General features: G+C 36.2%; 1 protein-coding gene across 18 annotated transcripts in view; it reads left to right on the plus strand.

Moving 5' to 3' along the window:
- Positions 1–16,364, plus strand: part of MAGI1 (membrane associated guanylate kinase, WW and PDZ domain containing 1) — a 696,381-nt gene that overhangs the window by 581,409 nt on the left and 98,608 nt on the right. For 16 of the 18 annotated variants that reach the window (XM_074284174.1, XM_074284160.1, XM_074284171.1 and 13 more), the window contains exons 6-7: positions 3,913–3,995; positions 9,003–9,038. In XM_074284174.1, the coding sequence (XP_074140275.1) occupies positions 3,913–3,995; positions 9,003–9,038 (119 nt within the window). The remainder of the gene's footprint in view (positions 1–3,912; positions 3,996–9,002; positions 9,039–16,364) is intronic. The other 2 variants (XM_074284162.1, XM_074284173.1) reach the window with 1 other exon arrangement.

Genomic DNA, 16,364 nt, shown 5'->3' on the forward strand with positions numbered 1-16,364 from the left:
CTTTTCCAAAGCTCAGACTTTGTTCTTAAAACTCCTTGAGGACCATTTTTATCACCTTTGCCCTAGTGCCTAACATGACACTCTCTGCATATAGGACATACTTTAATGAATATTTGTTGAATTAAATAGAATTGATCCAATTGACCATTCTCTCACACACTGACACACATTTATGGCTCACTATTTACTACAGGGCATATGACTTAGTCTGAATGGACTGTAGTTTTCTTATTGATAAAATAAAACACTGAGACTCCATGGTTCCAAAAGTCCCTCTACCCAAAGCTAGGATCTGTGTGGTTTCATATTAATCACATTTATACAGCCTTTTAAAGTTGATAAAGCACTTTTCTCCAAGTGATCCTCTGAGATAAGTAGTATAAAGTATTACTATGCCCATTTTATGGATAAAAATGTAAGGCTTAGAAAAGGAACTTGCCTATGGTGACTAAACTGGGATTGAAACTGTTATCTCTGCACTGCAAAGAGTTCTTTTTCAGTCCTACCAGACTTCATCTGCACTGCTAATGTAATCCAAGCTGGCAAGCAAGAAAATACAAAGATTTCTTATGTTCCCAACATAACCAATATGTTTCTGAGAGATTTTTCTAATGCATTTGAACCTTGACTGAATCAAGACCCTGTGAAAATCATCCAGTTGGACTGAACCCCTCTGAAAGCAATTGGCCAAGAGGGTTTAAATTCCCTCAACTTTTTTTTTAGCTAAGCTCCTTTTATTACGGTAATTTTGTATTGCCTGCAATGTTTCTAAAGTACAATCTACAAGTCTGAGATTAATGAAAGACATTAGGGGCTTTGAAGTACAAGAATGAATTAAAGTGCTTTCATTCAATCTTCTAGAGAATTGCTATGCAGTATAATGAGGGAAATACTAGGCCTTTCATTCACACTCCCACCTTCTGCTTTTAAGTCAGAAGGTCTTCACACACACACACACACACACACACACACACACACACACACACACAGCCAGTGTGCAAATAGTAAAGGGTTCCACTTATCCCAGCTAAAAGAAATCTAATCTTAATGATTCTGCAAAGATGAAATTGAAATGCAGACTGAACCCAGGGGTGAGTTAGAGCTGGGAAGAAATAGTAATAATAATTTTTTCTTTGGATAGGATGCTGTCCTCTACAGAATCCTATAGCAATTCCCGTCTCCTACATATATTGGCTGAATGACTCTGAGCAAGTCACAGAACCATGATACTCAGAGCAAATTTCTGTGTCTAGCAGAGAAGGTCCTATATAGGTGGAGAAAACTTCCCTCCCCTGAGCAATGAAATCCTGTAGAAAAGGTTGAAATTGTAAATCTTGTTCATGGGGTTTTCATGATATATTTTCTCTTTTGATTTTCTCAAACATTTTTTTAGTTAATACCTACCTCCCAATGTTGAAGAGGCCCAGGGGAGATAATATATGGGAAAGCATGTATTTAGCATCCAATAAATATCTGCATATAGTCAAATGATGTGAAATCTTCCCACTTTTGCCTGATCAACAACAAAAGTTGCCTTTTTAATTCTTTTAATTGTCTTTTAATTCTACTGCATGTCCCAAGTAAGTGGTGGGGTCTAGAATCACTTATCTGGTGCAGTGGATAGAGCATAGGGCCTGGAATCAAGAAGACTTGAATTCAATTCTGACTTCAGTAACTTCTTCACTGTTTGACCTTGGGCGAGTAAGTCATTTCCCTAAAATAAGGATTATAATAATAGAAACTATCTTCCAAATTGTTGTGATGATCAAAGGAGATATCTGTAAAACAGTTTTGTAAAACATATAGCAATATATAAATGCAAGCTGTATGATTATTATTATTGTTACTACTACTATTATCACCACTATTATAACTGTTTATTAATACTACTACTACTACTACTGCTACACTGTTGCTATTATTATGTTGTGACTCTAAACCCAAATCCATTTACTACTACTGTTAGTACTAACACTGCTACTACTGTTGCAACTACTGCTACTATTATTGTTCCTTCTGGTACTGCTACTACTGCTCCTTTTACTATTACTGTTACTTCTATTAGTACTACTGCTGCTGCTTCTCCTCCTCCTGCTGCTACTGCTACTACTGTTGCAATTATTATGTTGTAACCCCATACCCAAATCTAATTACTACTACTATTAGTACTAATACTGCTACTACTGTTGCAACTACTGCTACTACTGTTTGTACTGGTACTGCTACTACTGCTCCTTTTACTGTTACTTCTATTAGTGTTCCTGCTGTTGCTTCTCCTCCTCCTCCTCCTCCTCCTCCTCCTGCTACTATTCCTGCTGCTACTCTTCCTTCTCTTGCTGCTGCTGCTGCTATTGCAATGCAGCAATATAGGATTATAATTGGAATACCAGGATTCACATATGTCTTCTGCTCTATAATACTTCTTTGACCTAATTTTCTCCATCTATAAAAAGAGGAGAGATGATTATAGCAATAATAATAATAATCATAAATAGCTAATATTTTTTAGTATTTTGTTTGCAAAAGTAATTTACAATTATTATCTTATTTGATCCCCGATAATAGCCTTAGAATGTAGGTGCTGTTCTTATGAACAAATTTACAAATGAAGAAATTGAGACACAGAGAGAAGTTAAGTGATTGACCCAATGTTACAGAGCTAGTATCTCAAGCTGATTTGAACACAAATGTTCCTGACTCCAAGTATTGCACTCTCTCTACTGCCCCATCTAATTACTTTTGATAGTCCTGCTTCTGAGTCTATGGTTCCAGTGATATAGAACTTGTGTAGCTGAAAACACTGAAGGATGGGGTAGACAGGACCTATCCATGGTCATGTACCTTTTAAGTTGTTCTTTGAGTCTTTGGAATTATCCTGCAAAGAATAGTTGTCTTTTCATACCATTCCCTTTTAAGGGAAAAAAAAAAGTCCATGATATCAAAATCTATGCTGATCTCAAATAATCTGCTATAGGTTCCTACTATATTATTTTTCTTTCCTTTATTAAAACTTTTTTTTTTTATTTTTCAAAACATAAACATGGGCAATTATTCAACATTAGCCCTTGCAAAACTTGTGTTCCAATTTTCCTCCCCTTCTCCCACCTCATCCCCTAGATGGCAAGTAGTTCAATATTCCTACTATATTCTTAATGCTGAATTTTTTTAATTAGACCAATAATTCCATCTTCTCCAATGAGAAATTCCTCCTACCTATGCACATATATAGTTTTCCTTCAACTTAAAGTCTTAGAATGTCCCTGAGATAGTGAGAGGTAAAGTGACTGACCTAGAGTCATACAGTGAGCATATGACAGAGTAGATCTTCCTGATTCTTGGCCTCCATTTTAACCAAGTCAGTCCCTTTTCTTTAAAGATCCACTATCTTCTTCAGATGGAACCTTTCCTTGTGAGTGTTTCAGAGAGCATTAAGGCAGCAAATACCATAAGCAGCTCCTCTTCCTTCCTCCTCATCCCAGCAAGGCAGGAAGGAGTTAACTTTCCCCCTCTTCACTTCCCTTTCTGCTAGGGTTGCTGATGTGACTTTGGGGTTTTAGATTAAATATATTACAAATATATTTTTTTTCACTTGACTTCATTTGAACCTGAACCCTCCTTTTAAGGAACACGATATCTGGCACTTTGGACTGAGCCATGCAGACTCTCTTTATTTGTCTCTGTTACTTAGAACGTGAACTCTTTGAAGGTGTTTGTGTTTTTGCCTCTTAGTACATCCCCAGCTCTTAGAATAGTGCCTAGAACAAGCTCCTAATAAATTCATATTGAATCTTTGATTGATCGTTATTAACTTTGGGCAGAAAATGAAAGCAGAAAAAGTTAGATTTTTTTTTTTCTTTGCAAATTTGACATCAGTTTATTAACAAGGTCCCCTTCTCCCTCTCTGCTTTTCAGCCACAACACAAAAACAACATCTTGGCTAGACCCTCGGTGCCTGACCAAACAACAGAAGCCTCTGGAAGAATGTGAAGATGATGGTAAGGGGTGTGGAGGGAACATTATGTTCAACCTTAGTGGCTGAGGTTTGGAAAACATTTGTGAAAGAATGTTGCCGTATGCATGTGTGTTATTAGCATAATTTCTTATAGAAAAAACACTATGAGCATCATCTGTAAGTATGTTCATAAGGAAAGTTGTGAAGAATCATGATTTAAAAAAAATATATATGCACTGATTGATGAGTTCTAAAGCTGTAGTACACCCATCTAATTGTATTTCATAAACTTGACAATAATCTGCTTCATCCGCTAGTTTTTGCTGTGTGGTTGGTTAGACCAAATTTTATTGAGCTCTTTTAGACTTCATCCAGAATTCATAAGTCCCACTGAGTAATTGAATTAAACAGCTTCTCTACACTGTTGATCTAGCACTACCATAGCCTGTGATCTACCTAGCTGTATAACCTCCCACTCATATCCAGGGACCAATAACTGTTTTGTCAGTGAGAGAAATTCCCACTATGGTAACTTCCTCTGCCATCTTCTGACTTAAGTTAAAGGGATTTGTCTAACATTTATTGACTTCCAAAGGGTCTACTTTTTAGTTTGTGTCAAAGCCAAGATTGAAATCCAAATTCTTCTAACTTTGACTAGTATCCTATACAGGAAAACAGTTGAAAAGTGAAGGATTTTTCAGTTAGAAGAACTTAATACAAATGCCCACTCTATTGCTATCAAGTGACCTGTCTGGCCCTGAATTTCATCATCTATAAAATGAAAAGATAGGATCAGATGATTCTCTAAGATGTTTTTTAGCTCCAAATCTATGATCCTAAGACTTGGGAAAATTTAGAATTCAGTTTCTCAAAAAAATCAGATTTTTCTCCTCCAACAGAATAATAAAATAAGCAAAAAAAGGCCTTAGCAATTTTGGTGTCTTTATATCACCTAAGAAAACATCCCAGGTATGTGAGAAATGCAATCTTTCAAGAAAGCAGTTGAATTGTTTCCAATTAAAAGCTGAAAATGGCTTATTGCCTCAAGAAGCTCCCAATGAAAATGTGTGTTTAGAAATGTTATGGCTTGAGTTTCTCTGAAAGGAAATCCTTAGCAAGACAGAGTGGTCTGTTTGTTTTTGGCACACTGAAGTCTATTCTCCACATCATATTGTTCTCTTTTCAACACAAAGGAATTAAAAGGCTAATGTGTTGACTGGTGGTTACTCAGAGTCAGATTTGAGCTTACAGATCAGTGGAATAATTACCAAAAACACATTGCACTAAGGAATAATGGAACTTTCTACAGTAATCTTATATCATTCTTAAGTTTTGGTGGGTATTACAAAGCAACATTGTGTTTGTGTACTATGTAAATTTGTATGTGATGATTCCTGACATTACAGAGGTATATTTTCCCATCATCAACATAAAGAAGTCCCAGGGTGAAAATTCCATTCATCAAGGCAAATTGGCCACTTATCAGTAATTTCCAACCTTATAGTATTGTAATGAGAGAGAATATTAAATATGTATGAAGAGAAAGTAGGATAATGAGAGGTAAACCCAATATTTATTAAGCACCTACTATGTTCCAGATACTATACTAAGTGCTGAGGATACAAAAAAAAAAAAAAAAAAAAAAAAAAAAATGGCACCAGTTCTCAAGAAGCTCCAGTCTAATGGAAAGATAACCTGCAAACGTATGTTCAGACACTCTATGGACAGGTTAGATTAGAGGTAATCATAGTGGAGAGAATGCATTATTATTAAGTGGGAAGAGACAAGGCTTCTCTTAGGAAGTAATTTGTTCCTAGTTATAAACCTATTCTTGCTCCAGATAGGACCTGGAGCTGCATCTTTCAGATTCCAAAGGTGAGCCACTTATCCACTCTGACACATGATATTCGCTGTCCTTGGTACTGCATAAAATAACCCAGCCAATGAACTCTTAGAAATTAAAAACTGAGGAAGTCAAACCAGAAGATGAAATGGAGTTCTAGACATAGGTTTCTTTTTTTCCAAGATATACAAACTCCCCTGGGAAGCACATTTCAGAGGGTCACAGATTTGAGTTGGGAAGAGACCCTTGAGATCACTTCGTACACTTCTATCATTTTGTGGTTTTCAGAACCCAGGACCAGAGGATTATATGATTTATCTAAGTTTATATGGGTTGTTGAGTCAGGATTTGAACCTATACCTTTTGACTCCAAATTCTGCAATCTTTTCTTTTGTCACATGATCTCATGACCTAAAGCCATGTTGTATTTTGATTGTTTTCTTGGCTTTATGATTATGAGATGTCAGGAAAAGAGATATTTATTAATCAGTGGAATGATGCGATGCGTGTCCTGCCTATTCATATGTTATATAGCATTTGTATTTCCTTATACAAGATGTCCCAAAAGTCTTGGCACAGTTTAAGGCTTTGTTCCAGCTCTATTCACACCTCTGAAGTCCTACTCCAGTGTTTGATTGTGGCATGGAAGTATCTTCAAGATTTCAAAGAGAATCCAGTGGTGTGTAAACCCTGAGGGCTCCTTCCAACTTGCAGAGGTTTTATTGGATCCCCAGCAGAGACTCCATATCTGTTGTCTGAAATGCACTTTCAAATGTAGAAACCCTCCCTTGCTCGGTTGTGCAGTGATGGACTTCTCAACTATGACAGCTTTGAAAGAAAATTTACTTAATCATAGAGGTGTCGTGACCTGCACCAGTGGAAAAAATACAATATCCCACCAGTGAAATCACTGCTCATTGAAATAGCAAAGTAAATAAGTATGCTTTGTAGAGAGAGTACCAATTTTGAAGAACATAGAAGGCAATAAAATCCATTCAGCTATGAAAGTGCACTGAAGATACTCTGGCTTATTTATTTCTCCTAGTTTAGAATTCTAATCATATGTACAGCCTATGCAATGACTCAAGGTAATCATTATGAACGCTGATTACTGCTGTAGTGAGATGCATGAAAATTCTAGAGATTTCCTGCCATTAAAAAGCTAGATGATAGAAAATTTCCAGATAAGTTTGGTTGAATTGAACAGTAACAATAGTGAAGAGTTTCCATTTGAAGAGAGAGAAAGTGGTACATTGGCAAGGTTGATGGCTTTGGAACCAAAGGCCTCTAATACTTATAAGCTGCTCTTTCTCTCTGGGATTCAACTTCCTCACTTGTAAAATAAGAGACTCGGTACTCTTAGGGGTGACTTGCAGTTGCAATTCCATGATGCTAAGACCTTTGGAGCCCTTATTATAGTTCTGCCATTTACAGCCTTCATTGAAAAGATGAAACATGTCAAAATGTTTATGGAGATCAGCTTGTTTTTTAGATGAAACATTGCTCCAGGGATGCTGTGACTTCCTTAAGGTCAGTCAGCTGGTCCAAGAGTTCTTCCAACTATATAATATTGTTTCTCTTTTCCATTTATCTTGCAATGAATATTTGCACACGTAAGTGTAGGCAAAAGAATTCATCATTATGGTTTTTAGACTGTGAACTCCTTGAGGACAGAAACTGTTTTTTGCTCTTTTCTGGTGTCCATAGCACTTTGCACAGTGGCTAGCATACAGTAAGTGCTTATTAAATGCTTATTGACTAACAAATAAAATGGAAGCTTGAGTAAGTACATACTATACAAATATCATATACAGATAGATATAAATGTATAAAAATACAAACACTTCTAAAATCTAGCATATAAATATACACATATTCACATATGTACCACTGTCAGATTGACAATTGGACAAAGGCTAATAATTCACTATTGAGTGCCATTGGTCATTTGTTTTGTGTAAAGTTGCCTGGTATGCCTCTGATATCATGATGTGAATGCAGCGTATATACAGAAGCTAACATTGTACTCTTGGTAACAGTGGGCCCCCTACCTGTTATCTCCTATCTTGCTGTCATGAACGATAGAGCAAGAGCTAGTCTTAAACCCGATGTCCAGCCTAGTCTGGTCTTTTGTGTGAAATCTGCTGGTCTTTTATTTGTAATTGGAGTTTCATTCCAGGCACATAACCCATTTGGATCGTGTTCCTTTCCCAACCAGTGCTCAGAAACATATATCTAGAGGACATGTTTATGACAAATTTAAGCAGATCTTTGGTTTGCAGCTGTGTGGATCTCAGTTAAACTTTTCAATTCTGTTCAGAAAATGTGTCTGTAGTGCCTGTTATGTGCCTAGAACTGTGCCAGGTGATGTGATGGGTATAGAGGATGTATCTGATCCATCTTTGCCCTGTATTTGGAGAAATAAGGCTTATAAGTGCACAGCTGAGTAAAGGAGATAATAGAATTCCAATTGGTTTTTGTAAAAAAAAAAAAAAAAAAAGGAAATTATAGTACTAATCATCGAGAAGAGAAGAAACCTATATCTGTTTGGGGCATCTGGAATTTTTAAAAGAACAATCTGACATCTAAGCACAATTATGTACACTTTTGTAAATATGTTGGAACGTGGGGTATATTTAGGACAATATTTGAGTACAATTACTTTTTAAAGGATGCATTGGATTCGAGTTCACGTTACAGTATGCCTTCTCAATTTGACCTCGCCTTTTATTTTTCAATCACTGATAGTCCTTAAAAGTGAACTAATGTCTTAATTGTAAGTGTAATTGCTTAGCTGATTAGAGGAATATTGAAGGCTTATAAGGAGTGAGATATTAAAAAGCCTGGCAGCTTTATTCACTTGGAATGAAATCTGTAATAAGTGACTCTCACTTAAGAATGTGGAAATTGGAAAGCCATTTGTCATCTTTTACAACCAATCATATCCTCCTTTGACATGCAAGGAAATGATCCCCATAATTATTTTGCCAATACAAGCTCTTGACGTTTCATGATTTGCATTGATTGGGGTCTGAAGAATTCCGAGGGTGGAAATGAGATGAGCCGAGAGCAGGTAAGGTCCAGATAACAAAATCGGGGGGTGGACTGCTATTTTTTTTTCTAAAGGGTGTTTTCTTTCTTGGTGCTGGTGTCTGAATTTTTCTTTTCCTCTTTTCTGTCTCATTTCCTGCTCTTCCTTTGGAGAAGAAGGGGTACACACCGAGGAATTGGACAGTGAACTAGGTAAATCTCTTTTCTATCCTTCTGTTTGCTCCATGCTTTAGATTATATTTTTTTTAAGTCTTTTGTGAATTGCTTAATCCTTCTGTTTTATTATTTTGCACTTTTCCAATTATGATTTTTGTTTGGACTTATTACCAAAAGGTCAATTTGATAAGCAGGTACGGCTGGCTCTACAGTTATAATGAATGGATTCTCTATAGAAAAGTTCTTAGCAAATGCGGCTTAAGAAAGAAAATAAACTAAGTCTGGGAGAAAGATCCCAGAAAGAGCAGGAATAGAACTGATTTCTCTGAGTTTCTGGGAAACCTGGGATGATTTTCCTTGTTCTTTCTCTCCCCCTTTTTCAGTCTAGTTCTCCCCATCTTACCCAGGCTAGACCTCCCAAAGCTACTCCTGGTCCATATCCCACTATGGATCAGCCCAGAAAATTTTCCATGTTCTGGTTCCACCCTGGGCTTATTTGCTCCTCCTTAGGTAACTAAGCAGCCATATTAGGGATTCTGCCATATTAAGGATTCTGCTATATTAATTCTGACTTGAGGGTGGACACCCAATCTTTATAGCCCACTGCAGTGCTGAACTTCCAATCCCAAGAGATCCACTTTCCTTAGTGTCCCTGGCAGCAGAGATTACAGACATACAGTACCACCTATACCAGCTTGACCTCATCTTTTAAAAGGTGGTGATGGCTACATTTTCTTATCTGAAAAAGCAGGAGACTAATAAGTGCTTCATGAATGAATGAATGAATAGAAGGAAAGAGAAATTCTGAATTGGTATATTTTCTAATTGGATTACTGAAGTTCCTTTACTTTGGGAAATGACCATCGAGAAATAATGATAATAACTCTATTGTGTTGTAGTTGTGGTCCCTGGCTAGTCTTCGCTGTGGTTGTAAATTAAGAGCCAAAAAGGAGATTTGTTATTCTGTATTCATAATCTTAAATATACTACTGGAGCTTCCTTAGGACAAATTAGATTCACAAATAATTCAAAAATATTTTATTTTGATTTTTATATATTGATGGACAGCTGTTTGCTTCAGGGGCAAGAGGGGTAGTTGGAGGATAATTGGCAGCATGTTAACATTTTTATTATGTTGAATTTAAATAACATTGAAATTAATAGGTAGCCTCTGAGCATGTACCTCTTAGGGCATAAATGAGAAAACTTACCTGTGGATATTGTACTTGCAGGGGGCCAGAAAAAATTGAAAATTGACCCGAATGATCATCTTAAATTCAGAAGATCCCTTAATTATTATTACCTCTAATGGAACTATTTGAAATTATGGACATAGATTAATTAGCACATAAAATATTTTAGAATTATATAAACACATAATATAGACCTTCTCCCCCTGTTTAATTTGATTTTTTTTCTTTGGGGGACATGATAGTCACATATTGTACAACAGCTCAGTAAGTCAGGTTTATGCTACATATATCATTTATGTCTGGTTTCCTTAATGCCTTGGTCATATTCTGTTGTGGATTGATGTGCCAGCAACAGTCAATAAACTATCGACCATTCTATTTTTAAGACATTCAAGAAACTCTTTTTGTGGTCAGTGTGGGAGGAATGACACTGAAGCTAATCCTATATATTAAGACAATTGGAGAGAAATCACACCAGAACTAATTGGCTCATTCTAGCAATATACGACTAAGTCTATTAAAAGGGATGGCACAATGATCCTGTGTTGTAGTGGGTTATAGGAATTGTTTGCTGAAACAGCAAACCACAGCCCTTGGTCCCTGAACAGAAAAAGAAAAGAAAAGAAAAGAAAAAATCTGAAGGCGATCATGAACAGGGAGAGCAGTGATCAGTTTCATGGCTATTGATTTGAAGTTTTTATTGATCTAAAAGCAGCTAGGACATTATAGTCAGGGTTAAATGGAAGTTTGTTTAAAAAAAATTAAAAAAAAAGGAAAGGAAAGCATCAAGCCTCTCCTGGGTCATTTATAAGTTATAGAAGGCATTTTGTTGTCCAGTGCAAGATGAATGCTAAAAATGGGGAAATAATGGAGCAGGAAAAAAAAAAAATCAAGGTTCTATTTCCATGTGTCTAATATTTTTTATGATGCTTTCTGGACATATGAGGCAACTAGGTGGCACCATAACTCTCCGCATACTGGGATGGATGAATGAATGGATGGATGGATGGAAGGAGGGAAGGAAGGGAGAGAGAGAGAAGGATCAGTGAGGGAGGGAAAGGAGAAAAAGGGAGGGAGGGAGGGAGGGAGGAAGGGAAGGAGAAAGAAAGGAAGAAAGAAAGAAAGAAGAAAGAGGAGGGGGAAAGGGAGGAAGAAAGTGAGGGAAGGAGAAAGGAACTAAGAATAAGAGAAAGAAAGGAAGAAAGAAAAGAAAAAGAAAATGTGAATATTATATATATATATGTGCATATATATATATATATATAATATATAAAGCATTCATTATACTCTCATATATTTGTATGAAACATATACACTTATAATTATATCCACAGACTTATTCCACCATTATACAGTGTAATCTATTTCCATTATAAATAAATCCTGATTTCAAAAAGTGGACACTATGTACCCAGTGTGGAGTTTGAATTTCAAAATGCAGAAATCAAATCTACCATTTATATATATCACCTTAAAGTGTGTAGGTCACTTTACAGAGGTTATTTCACTTGACTCACTACAACTCTATGAGGCAGGTATTATTATTATCCCCATTTAATAGGTGTGGAAATTGAGAGGGGGGGGGGGGCGGTAAATTACTTCTATTGGGTCACCAAGCTAGTAAGTAACAGGTTTTGAATTTACATTTTCCTGATTCTGTCACGATCCAGCCTGGTTGCCATGTCCCAGAATGCTGTTCTCTAATCTGCCTCTAAGAATGCTGTTCCCCCAAGTGGCTTACCTTTTTGACCCATATGATTTGATTACAGAATTGTGGTTTGTGGAGTGGGTTGTCAAAGCTGAATTCAGACTTCTGATGTACAATTGCCTTTTGGAATTGGCAAAGACCTGCAAAAATCTCCCAGCAAACCATATTCTCCACTAGTACACCCTTGTAACCCATATTCTGAGTTGTAGACTATTTTAAGTGAAATAAACTAGCATTGGGGGATGACTAAAAGTTAATGGATTTTGGTTTGAAAATGTGCACTTGCTTTATAAGTTACATTTGAGCTTTAAAAAAAAAAAAAAAGCCACATGACCGTTGTCTGTCCTTGTGACTTTTACAATTCTGCTGCTTTTGATGGGAAGTGCACTTAAAGGAAGCACCGCAGCCATTGGCTGTTCTCCCCTTTCCCCCTCCACTCCATAAGGTTCACCCAAGATGGGACAGCCATGATTAGGCTGTAATCATCCTGGAAGGAAATAGCCACATCAGTCCATTGGAGTAATTTCCAGGCCTAAACACTAGACTGCCTACAGTGTCACTGCTGTGATAGAATCATCGGGAGGCAAATTTTGAGATAAATAAGGTCGTCAAATATAGTCTGGGGCCTGTCCAGGATCTTTCCCCTGCCCTCAATCTCCCCATAAGTGGTAAATCTCTGTTCTCAGAACTTACCAGAAGTAATATCACAGCCCATCTACCTGTCTTATAACTATTGTAATTAGGAAGTTTGTCCTTCTAGTAACTATGAACCTTCCTGACTTTATATTTTTAGTCTTCAATGAATGCTCTCCTCTTTTTTTTTTTTTTTGTTTTGACTTTGCCTTTTATTTATTTTATTAGTATTGTTTTTACTACTATTGTATTTTCTCCCTCAATTATATGTTTTTTTTTTAATTCATGAGTTTTTTTTTTTTATTTCAGTATTAAATTCCATCCTTCCCTAACTCCTCTTCCCCTCCCTGAGATGGTAAACAGTATGATATAGATTATACATGTGCATTTATATAAAACACTTCCCTATTAGCCACTTGAAGACTCAAACAAAAAAGTAAGAAAGGACGCGAGAAATAGTTTGCTTTGTATTCAGACAATATCAGTTCTTTCTCTGCAAGCAGTAAGCATTTTTCATCATGAGTCAAATAGTTAATTTTGATTATATAAAATTAAAAGTTTTGCACAAACAAAACCAATGCAGTGAAAATAAGAAACAAAGCAGAAAAGTTGGAGGAAAAGGGTTTGAGGTAAGTGTCTCTGAGAAAGACCTCATTTCTAAAATTTATAGAGAACTGAGTCAAATTTATAAGGCACAAATCATGCCCCAGTTGATAAATGGAAATTAACAGGAAGGAAGGAAATGAACAGTGTTTTGACAAACAAATCAATATTATCTATAATCATATGAAAGATACTCTAAATCCCTTTTGATTAAAGAAATGTAAAAGCTCCGGGCTATCATTTTATACCTCTCAGATTGGCTAGTATAACAAGAAAAGGAATATTATAAACATTGGAATGGATTGGGGGATGTTGATGGAGTTGTGAACTATTCTATTCTGCTCAACTATTCTGGAGGGCAATTTGGAACTATTTCCAAAGAAAGGGCTATAAAAATGTACGTATCCTGTCCACTATCTTTGCCCTGGAACTTGGTCACATTCCCAGTCAATTTTATTGTTCTTATTTAATAAAATTAATATTAGTTAATAACATCAATTCTGTTAAATCTAATTGTTATCAAATGCTACTAAAATATTGAATAAAATGTGAATTGATATATTTAATGATAATATTAAATAATAAAATAGATTGCAATTTTTATAGTGCCTTTGTGGTTTCTATAAAGCATTTAATAGGCATGATCCCATTTGAACCCCCCAGTAATCCTTTGAAGGAAGAAATGCAAGGGTTGTTTCCCCCATTTGCCAGATGAGGAACTTGCTTCTCAGAGAATGTAATGAGGTGCCCAGGCTCTCACAGCTTGACTCTCCCCCACCCACTCATTCTTCCCTGGACTTCCTAATTCCATGCCCAGTGCCCTAGCTCCTACTCATACTACTTCTCCCTCAGCTGGAGGCTGTTGAGTGGCTGCTGTTAAATATATAAAATATATTGGCATTATTGGAGGCACCAGGAAGATTTTTAGAGTTTTCTTGTAGAAATTAACTTGTTCAGTTTTAAAATGTGTTATAAATTCTAAAAATTAGCAATGTTCCCTTAAAAAAAATCACCCCATGTTATTACCTGTGGTCCCTTATTATCCAATTTTATGGACAAGTGATCAGGGAAAAAATAAGTTTAAGTAACCAATTTTGAAAAGTTGTGATTTATCCTAGTGAAACCGTGTGTTTCTGAGTGTACCTCCTGCCTTATTCCCACATGTTTAACACTTTCATCTGCCCCATCAAAGAATAAGCATGAAATCACATGCCACATTTTATGTTTTTTAATTTCCTGATTCGTCTCTTTGTTCCTAATGTTCCTAATGTTGGAAACATTCTTCTGGCTTGTTTTTATTTAGATGGTAATTTTCAGTGTTCTTTAGGCAAGCTGTTTCCCAAGCCTTCCTGTTATAAAGGTCTCCTCTGTTTATGAGAATGCCAAGTGATGTCAACATCTGCAGAGGGGCCCTGGTGTACACTTAGCTGCTTAGGTTTGAAGGATTCTAAGACCTTGAAAACCTGCTAAGTGTAAAGAAAGGAGGGGCGGGAGAACAGGAGGTGGGCCCTGGCTTTTTGTTTGCAAACAATGCACATGTGGAGGAAAAGCTGTGAAAGGAATGTCTGTCTCTTGATGCTCAGCCAAACCTGAATGCGAATATAAACTTGGAGTAATTAGGCTGCCTGTGTGTATCTATAAGTTTGCTCCTCACTCTTGTAGACTTCTGCTCATGGAGCTAAACTTGATGACTTCTCTCTGGGCTTTTTAGCTAAGATTGCCTAATGATTAGGTAATGTCAGCTACAGCACTGCCTACCCTTAGTGTAAGGATGGATGGAAAGAAGGAAGGAAAGAAGGAAGGAAGGAAGGGAAGAAGAGAGGAAAGAAAGAAGAAAAAAGAAAGAGGAAGAGAGAAGTAACAGAAGGAAGAAGAAAAAAGGAAGGAAAGAAGGAAGGAGCAGTGACATCAGAATAAATAATATTTAGAATTATTTGTCTTCAAGTCAGGTCTTCATGACTGTTTGGGAGTGACATTCTGTGTTGAAATATTATTTTAATATGAGCTTATCTTAGGCATAGAATGTGAGGGTTTAAGCAGTAGTACTAAGATTGAATTTAGTCATTTCTCTAAGGAATAAAAAGATCATAGCATAAAAGATGACAGAACTTGGGTGTCTAAGTCATAATTATATTTAGAGAAAAGATTTTGGTTTATGTTCGTCAAATGAAGTTATCTAGAGGATTGCCTTTTATTTTAAAAAATGGAGATAAGGTAGAACCATGTTAAAGAAAAGCTTATTACTTCATGGAGATATTTGGGATCAAATATTCCAGAGAATTAAGGCCTGATATAATAGAATTAGGGCAGCTAGAAAGTGCAGTGGATAGACTGCCAGGTCTTGAGTCAGGAAAACTCAGTTTTATGGATTCAAATCTGGCTACCTACTTTAATGATTCTGGGCAAGTCACTTAAATACACTTGCCTCAGTTTCTTCATCTATACAATGAGCAGGAGAAGGAACTGGTAAACCATTCCAGCATCTTTTCCAGGAAAACCCCCAATGGGCCTTACAAAGAATTAGACATGATTGAAAACAACTGAACAACAGCATATTAGAATTATCTTGCATAACATGTGGTAATTAGTTCTGTTCCCAACATCACCTTTACTAACAAAGTCCACTGTTTGGAATAATTTCTTAGAAATCCATAAAATGTAGATGACCTAAGGACAAAGATTTGAGCAAATCAGAGCCCAAAATGTGATACTATATATTAGTGTAGTAGAATAAAATCAATTTCAAATTTATTACTCTATTTAAAATGCCTGTCCATATTTTTGTTTTAGTATTAAATAAGGAGAAAGCAATGAATGTATAATGGATAGAGAGTTGACTTTGGAGATAGGAAACCTAGATTGAAGTCTTACATGTAACACATATTGGCTATGTGATCTTGGGCAGTCACAGGTCTAATCTTGCCTCCTGCTTGTTTTCCTCAAAAAAAGGGGAAAAATGAAATCATAAGTTTAATCCTAATACCCACCCATTCCAGGAAAATCAATAGAAATAAAATTTAAATTAGAAATAAGAGAAAAATATGACTGTAATTGTATTTTCTCCTGGGGGGGTGGCAAGCATATTACTAGGTTGATTAGTTTGTTTGAAAAGGAGGGTGGGAAAAAAAAAGATTTAATTTCTCATTCATTTTTATTGTCCTATAAAGAAGTTAAGAAAAGAGGGAAGAAAACTATAAATAATATGAACCAGAAAATATAAGTAAA

The sequence above is a fragment of the Sminthopsis crassicaudata genome, chromosome 1 (assembly GCF_048593235.1).
Source record: "Sminthopsis crassicaudata isolate SCR6 chromosome 1, ASM4859323v1, whole genome shotgun sequence".
Lineage (NCBI taxonomy): Eukaryota > Metazoa > Chordata > Mammalia > Dasyuromorphia > Dasyuridae > Sminthopsis > Sminthopsis crassicaudata.